Source organism: Eurytemora carolleeae, unplaced genomic scaffold, assembly GCF_000591075.1.
Source record: "Eurytemora carolleeae unplaced genomic scaffold, Eaff_2.0 scaffold169, whole genome shotgun sequence".
Taxonomy (NCBI): Eukaryota; Metazoa; Arthropoda; class Copepoda; order Calanoida; family Temoridae; genus Eurytemora; species Eurytemora carolleeae.
In genome coordinates this window covers 37,994-44,945 of record NW_019396316.1, presented here as the reverse complement: position 1 = coordinate 44,945, position 6,952 = coordinate 37,994, and the positions used below count along the sequence as shown (strand labels likewise).

The 6,952-nt window shown below is 32.3% G+C and overlaps 1 protein-coding gene and 1 long non-coding RNA gene across 2 annotated transcripts; both read left to right on the top strand.

Moving 5' to 3' along the window:
- The first annotated feature begins 3 nt into the window (after positions 1–3).
- On the top strand, positions 4–5,479 carry LOC111700782 (reticulocyte-binding protein 2 homolog a). The gene is made up of 9 exons (XM_023471821.1): positions 4–83; positions 467–549; positions 1,002–1,044; positions 1,656–1,774; positions 2,592–3,132; positions 3,476–3,599; positions 3,900–4,044; positions 5,124–5,245; positions 5,389–5,479. Exons 1-9 carry the CDS (start codon positions 11–13, stop codon positions 5,471–5,473), a joined length of 1,335 nt encoding a protein of 444 aa, XP_023327589.1. The 5' UTR covers positions 4–10; the 3' UTR covers positions 5,474–5,479.
- Positions 5,480–5,500: 21 nt separating this feature from the next.
- Positions 5,501–6,544, top strand: LOC111700785 (uncharacterized). Its single transcript, XR_002765048.1, has 3 exons — positions 5,501–5,530; positions 5,624–5,745; positions 6,463–6,544. It is a non-coding gene; the product is annotated as an uncharacterized LOC111700785 (long non-coding RNA).
- The last annotated feature ends 408 nt before the right edge of the window (positions 6,545–6,952 follow it).

Genomic DNA, 6,952 nt, shown 5'->3' with positions numbered 1-6,952 from the left:
TCTAATTTCCATGGCTAGATCACCCTGGGGTGGCACTACAGTTAGAAACCTTCTCTGTGGAAGGATAGAGAAGGAGGAGGAAGGTGAAAATACATTTTTTTAAATATCTTTTTTTATTCAGTTTTGTAGAATTTTTTCTACAGGTAATATTTTAGAAAGTATCAATATGTTTTTGTAACACTCTAAATTAACTATTCTAGAAAAGATTTTTGAAGAAAAGTTAGTATTTTAGACAGAAACTTAAATAAAATAATCGAGAGTTCTTAGATTCTGATATTTTTCTTTACATGAGGTCAAAAATGCTTTATAATTTGCAAAATCTTGCGAAAAACCAATTTTTTCCAGCCATCTCACTCTAAAATATATACATAAACATAAACATAAACACTTAAGCTATGTTAAACCAAGATCAAAAAACTAATTTTATTTTTGTTTTTAACCTTAATTTTAAATCTAATTTTATTAGTTCTCGGTCTGGTTTCTAGGGAGGGAGTTGAAACTGTTCTGCTTCGAATAGAGTTATTAATAGAGGGAGGTTTAGACAAACAGGTATTTGTCTCTTGTTAGACGTTTTTTTGTTCATTATCGATCTGTTTTGTCCATCATCTGTTATATTTTGTCTATATTTGATATATTTTGTCTGTTACCTGATATTTTTGTCTATTATCTGATATTTTTGTCTATTATCTGTTATATTTTTTCTATCAACTGATATGTTTTGTTTAATATCTGAAAGGTTTGGTCTATTATTGGACGTATTTTGTCTATCAACTGATATGCTTTGCCTATTTTCTGATATATCTGATATAATTTGTCTATTATCAGAACTCTCTTATCTTTTAGTTTTGTTTATAAGCTGATATTTTTGTCTTCGTAGGATCTGAATATTTTGTCTATTTTCTTTATTTTTCTATTTTCACTATATGTTGTCTATTATCAGATATTGTCTGTTTACGAATTTATGAATATTGTACACTTATTTATTTGATAATGTGCTGTAGGCATACAAAGCTGTTGCGGCCGTAGCTAACTCATTGCTTGCAGGTTATTATTGAATTTTTAAGTTTAAAATATGTTATAAATAGTTCCTATATTTTTTTTACAAATTAACTACGGAATTAATAGCCATAGTTATTATCATTAGTGTTTTTTATTTATTATTATTATAATTATTGTTATTATTTTTATTATTATTATCATTATCATTATCATTATCATTATCATTATCATTATCATTATCATCATATCATTATAATTATTATCATATCATTATCATTATCATCATATCATCATATTATTATCATCATATCATTATCATTATCATTATTATTGTTATCACAGTATCAGTATTGTAGTCGTTGTCGTTGTCGTTGTCGCTGTCGCTGTCGCTGTCGCTGTCGCTGTCGTTGTCTTTGTGGTTGTCATCATAATGATGATACTAATATCATCAATATTATCATCATTATTATCATCATTATTATCATCATTATTATCATCATTATTATCATCATTATTATCATCATTATTATCATCATTATTATCATCATTTTTATCGTCATTATTATCATTATTTATTAATATCATTATTATCATTATTTATTATTATCATTATTATCATCATTATCATCATTATTATTTATTATTATCATATTCAGATGATATGATACGTGAATCGTATTCCTCCACCTCTCCTCCAGGCTGTATTGAACGCATAATAGATATATTTATTGCCTCATGTATAGCACAACATAGGGAAACAAGACTTTTTAAAGCGGTAAGTTTTTCGAGCCTGATCTCGATATTCAATGTGCTCACTTCTAAATTTTAGGATAAATGTTTGATCCCACAATTTTATTTATCTCTGCAGGGTATGGCCACCAGGGGATATCGAAATCACAAATCTATATTTCCATTTCTACAATAAGCCGTTTGAAATCAATATATTATTAAAATTATCTTTTAAAAATCCACATTGCGATTATTAAAATAATCTGTTTAAATTCTATATTTCTATTATAAGAATAATCTGTTTAAATTCTATATTTCTATTGTAAGAATAATCTGTTTAAAATCTAAATTTCTATGATAAGAATAATCTGTTTAAAATCCATATTTCTATGATAAGAATAATCTGTTTAAATTCTATATTTCTATTATAAGAATAATCTGTTTAAAATCTATATTTCTAATATAAGAATAATCTGTTTAAAATCTATATTTCTTTTCTCCTCCAGAATTATTTGTTAAAAATCCATATTTTTATTTCAAAGATTATCAGAAGTCCAAACTTAAGTCTTGGGATAAAAATTTGACTCCATCTAATCCTACGGATTAAATTTGAATCTCGGGATCAAATATTAATCTCCATCTGATCCTACGGATTAAATTTAGTTCCTTTTCGATATCTGGTGGTGGTCATAACCTGCCCTTGGCAGGGATAACTCTAATTGAAGAATCAAGCATTTATCCTTAAGTTTAAAAGTGCCCACACCATAGATATCGACATCAGGCGTTCAAGATAGGATACTCCGCAGAAAAGTTCTGATCTTTGATCCAAATTTTAATTTCTAATTGTATAATTATTTATTTAGCTGAAGCTGATCGGATTAAATGATGTGAACAACATATTTATCAAAAGGTTCAGCCATTATTTAAATAACACCACATACATACAAGAGAACAAGGAGGAAAAGAAGGAGTATAAAGAAGAAAAGAAAGAGGAGAACAATGAGGAAAAGAAAGCGGAGAACGAAGAAAAGAAAGAGGAGAACAATGAGGAAAAAAAAGCGGAGAACGAAGAAAAGAAAGAGGAGAACAATGAGGAAAAGAAAGAGGAGAACAATGAGGAAAATAAAGCGGAGAACGAGGGAAAGGTAGAAAAGGGAGAGCAAAAAATCCTCGAAAATGATGTTGAAATGAAGAGCGTAGAGACTGAGGAAAAAGTCCTCGAAAATGATGTTGAAATGAAGAGCCTAGAAACTGATGACAAGAATAAAGAAAATGAACCCAAAGAGAAAACTGATATGATGAATAAAGAAGAAAATAAAACAGACGAGGATAAAGAACAAGGAGAAGATACAGACGAATCTGATCCTGAGATATCGGCGGCCAAGTTTCAACTTTTAGAAAAAGGTAAATACACGGAGTTTCCTGATCTGTGATCAAGAATGCAATAGTTATATTAGTATTTTTTTCTTCTTTTTTTTTCAATTCTGGGTTATCTGTATAAGTGACATGAGGATTTCTAATTCTACTGAAGAAAGAATTGAGGAAACTGTTAGAATCAAACACTTTTTTTCGGAGTTTTGGAGAAAGTTAAAAATGGGACATATTTTTTATGCTTTCCACATCTCACCCATTTATTATTTGATATAAATAAAGCAATAAAAAGTTGAAATTTTTTATTTTTTAAAACTCAATGTTTTTTAACGAGTGCAGAAACATTTTTCTGTGATTATGAAAATGACTAATCTAGGTCGGTGTGAGCGTCTGTTTTCTGTTGATATTTGTTTGAAAAGTTTGGAGAATATTTTCCAATGGAGTATAGCTGGAGCTGCTATGCGACAAACCAGTGTCAAGCTCCAGGAGTATCTTATCAGGTATGAAGGGGNATTACCCGGATATTATTTTGTCGCTATGCGAAAAACAAGTGTCAAGCTCCAGGAGTATCTTATCAGGTATGGAAGGGGGGGTGGAGAGTATAGCTGGATCATGTCCGATCAGGGCCGGGCAAGAGTTGGAGCAACGGCTCACCTCTGTGAAATTGCTTTCTCCTAAAGCATAGTTTGCTCACCTCTAGTAAATTCTTGCATCCGCTCCCAATATCCGATTCATATCGGTACCATTTAAACTTATATCTGATGAACAAGAAAACGATAAGTAATACATCCAATGTTTAGCTCCTGGTTGTCGAAGTGTTCAGCTAACAAGGAGAGGTTGCTGGAGGATGTGGAGGCCCTGATGGAAACCTCGAAACAAACCTCCTTCCTCTACACCCTTGCACACCAACTATATAAACATCTTGGAACAGAACTTGAAACTAAAGTAACTTTTCCTCATAAATACAAGTTTTATGACTAGGCTATCAGCATTTTCTCTTCGATAAAACATAATATAATTTTTTTGCGGATGTACAAGTTTTTTTTCGTGAATTTTAGAAATTTTACGAAAATAAAAAATTTTTGGAGGCAATTTTTTGTAATTATGAACATCCATTAATCTTCCCCGGGAATGACTTTGACGTTTATCGGTTGCAAACAAACGAACAGGCAAGCAAAGTATATTATATAAAATATAGATAAATTCTGGTATTTTGAACTAAAACGTCTCACCACGGAAATGCCTCAATAGAACAGACTCAAAAAAACTACTTTAATTTCGTCTTCTCTCAACTTAAAATTAAAAAGACTTTATTCTAACGATTTTCACAGCCATGGCCGTAGTGCTCGGTCCCCTAGCCTGTCCTAGCCGCAGCTTAAGGCCCCTAGCCAGTCATAGCCGCAGCGCTCGGCCCCCCTGGCCCTAGCCCGTCCTAGCCGCAGTATTCGGCCCCCTCCGAAGTGGTGCAACTTAACCAATCCTAAATTAATGCTATAAATAATTTTTTTTTTAATTAGAGAATATGACATTAAATTAGTTTTATGAGTCCGTTTTTTGAGGCATTTGACATTTCCGTGGTGAGACGTTTCCATAGATTCTAAGATCCATAGCATCTAGATTTAAGGTGCCAGTAATGAGGCAATAAGAAATAAACGATAATCAATCAATCCATAGCACGAAAATATTAATGTTATTATAAGTTAGGCAATTCGGTTGAAATTTGTACAAACACGAATTGTTGGAGTCGAAAACTAATTCAAAGTCATTTTTTGGGGCTGGATATAAATTTCTTTTTTAAAATTCTTTGTATATACTTTTTTTAAATGATGGCAATTACTGGATTACTGGATTACTGGAAAATTTTTCGCTGGAATTTCACTTTTGTGACATTTTCAGCGAGTCAATATATCTTTTTTGTTTCTACTGATAGTGCATTAAGTTAAACCAGGGATCTTGGCGCCCCTGACACCTATCACATTGAAGAATTATGTTTGTCATACATATTCTTAAAATTATTTTTTAAGGTTTTGAGTATTTTTATCCGAGCCCTAACCTCGGACATAAATGAGATCGAGGCTGCCAAGAGAAGTAAAACCTCGAAAAACCACATGGAAGAAAGGCTGGCCCGTGGTTTTGTTTTGCTCAGGTATCCGACTGAAGGAAATCTAGAAAGCTGCCAAATTTACGAAAGAAATTCTGAGTTGAAGTATTTTTCGAAGTGTCTCCTTATTACACAAAAATCTATGTTCAAATTTTAAAAAAAGTTTGTTCTTATTTTTGATTATTTAGTGAAGTGGTTGGTGAACGTGTATCTCTGGCGCGTGAATGCGTTCTTACTGCGTTCAGTATAAAACCGGAACTGAGTACCCTTTAAATACATTTTTTAAAAATATGGCGACGTTAGGGGGTTTACATTGTAGAGTCACCTCAGGTGAACCCCCCACCCCCCCACACAGATAACTCCTTTCCAAACCCCTCCTCTCAAAATAATTTTTTAAAATAATGAATCTGTTCTATTTGCTAGATGGCGGGAGTGGGAAGACCACATTTTTGAAAGCCCATGATCTGAAAAGTACAGGTAGAGTGGAGCAGGACAGCTCCACCCAGAACCTGGAGGACTTCAGCAAATACATAAATGGCTACGAGGTAGAAACCCAGGGTTAATTTTCTTGAAAAATTATATCCCCCCCTTTCTGAAATTCACCCCCCCCCCCAGCGGAGCGGAATTTTTTTTTAATTTCTTTTATCCTAGAGTTTGGGAAAATGATTTATATTATTAAGTGTAAGTTAATTATTTTTTGAGTGGAAAAAGGATGAAAAATCTTTTGATGTCCAATTATTCATTCATTCATACTTAATAGTCTTAAATTATGACCACTTCCCCCCAGTCAGCAATATAAACATAACAAAAATTTAACGCGGGGAATATGACCTCGAATCATTTACCTGGGATGGTGCTTTATGTCTAACTCCATGCGTGGATGGAAAATATACTATATTGGAGAAGGGGGGGGGGGACTTTTTAATAAATTATGCTGAAAAGTAAACCGCTGCTACGTCATGTTCAATTCTCAGTGATTCATGAAATAATCTTTTCGTAGTCTGTGTATTTGTGTGAACAAATATATTACAGTCAGAAAGAAAAAATAAATATATCACAATCGTTTCTAATCAGATTTGACGCATTTATGCTACATTTATAATCTTCGACAGTTTTTAAAAAAGAAATATTGAACCACACTGTTTGTATTTCTAAAATGTACAAATGTATCACTTTATTTTTTATTGTTATTTTACAAATTGGCCCGGCCTGAAAAAAATGATGCTTAAAAGATAATAATTTTTTTGAAAATTGTGATTTAGGAAAGTGTTGATGGATTTATCCAGGAGTTGGATAATCATGAATTCTCCGCAGCACATACTAAACTTAGAAGCAATAAACCCAGGTAAACGATTGATTGATTGAACATTGATTGATTATTTGGTCATTTATTTATTGCTTGCTTAATTGATACATTGATTGATTCATTGAGGTTTATTGTTTGATTTATTAATTGGTTTATTGATTGATTGTTTGCTTGATTGATTCAGTCAATAATTGATTGATTGATTGTTTGATTGGTTACTTGGTTACTTGGAAGTTTATCCTCAGAGCTCCGGTAGGAACATAGACGAGGATGTCTTTAGGATCATCACAGAGTATTGACCAGTCTTCCTGCTTCGGCTCCACAGTGCTCACCATACTCAAATACTCCTTGCATAGTTTAAAGTCTCCCAATGTCAATAGAGTCAAGCAGGGTCCGAAATATATTTAAAGTTCTTGCCTCTTTAACTTCTACTGGAAGTTTATTCC

What these genes read in the sequence shown, in the direction of transcription:
- LOC111700782 (XM_023471821.1), top strand. Translation starts at nt 11, where the DNA reads ATGGCTAGATCACCCTGGGGTGGCACTACAGTTAGAAACCTTCTCTGT. An exon ending in AGCTAACTCATTGCTTGCAG is followed by an intron (nt 1,045 to 1,655) that starts GTTATTATTGAA and finishes TATCATATTCAG; the next exon opens with ATGATATGATACGTGAATCG. An exon ending in GAACAGAACTTGAAACTAAA is followed by an intron (nt 4,045 to 5,123) that starts GTAACTTTTCCT and finishes TTATTTTTTAAG; the next exon opens with GTTTTGAGTATTTTTATCCG.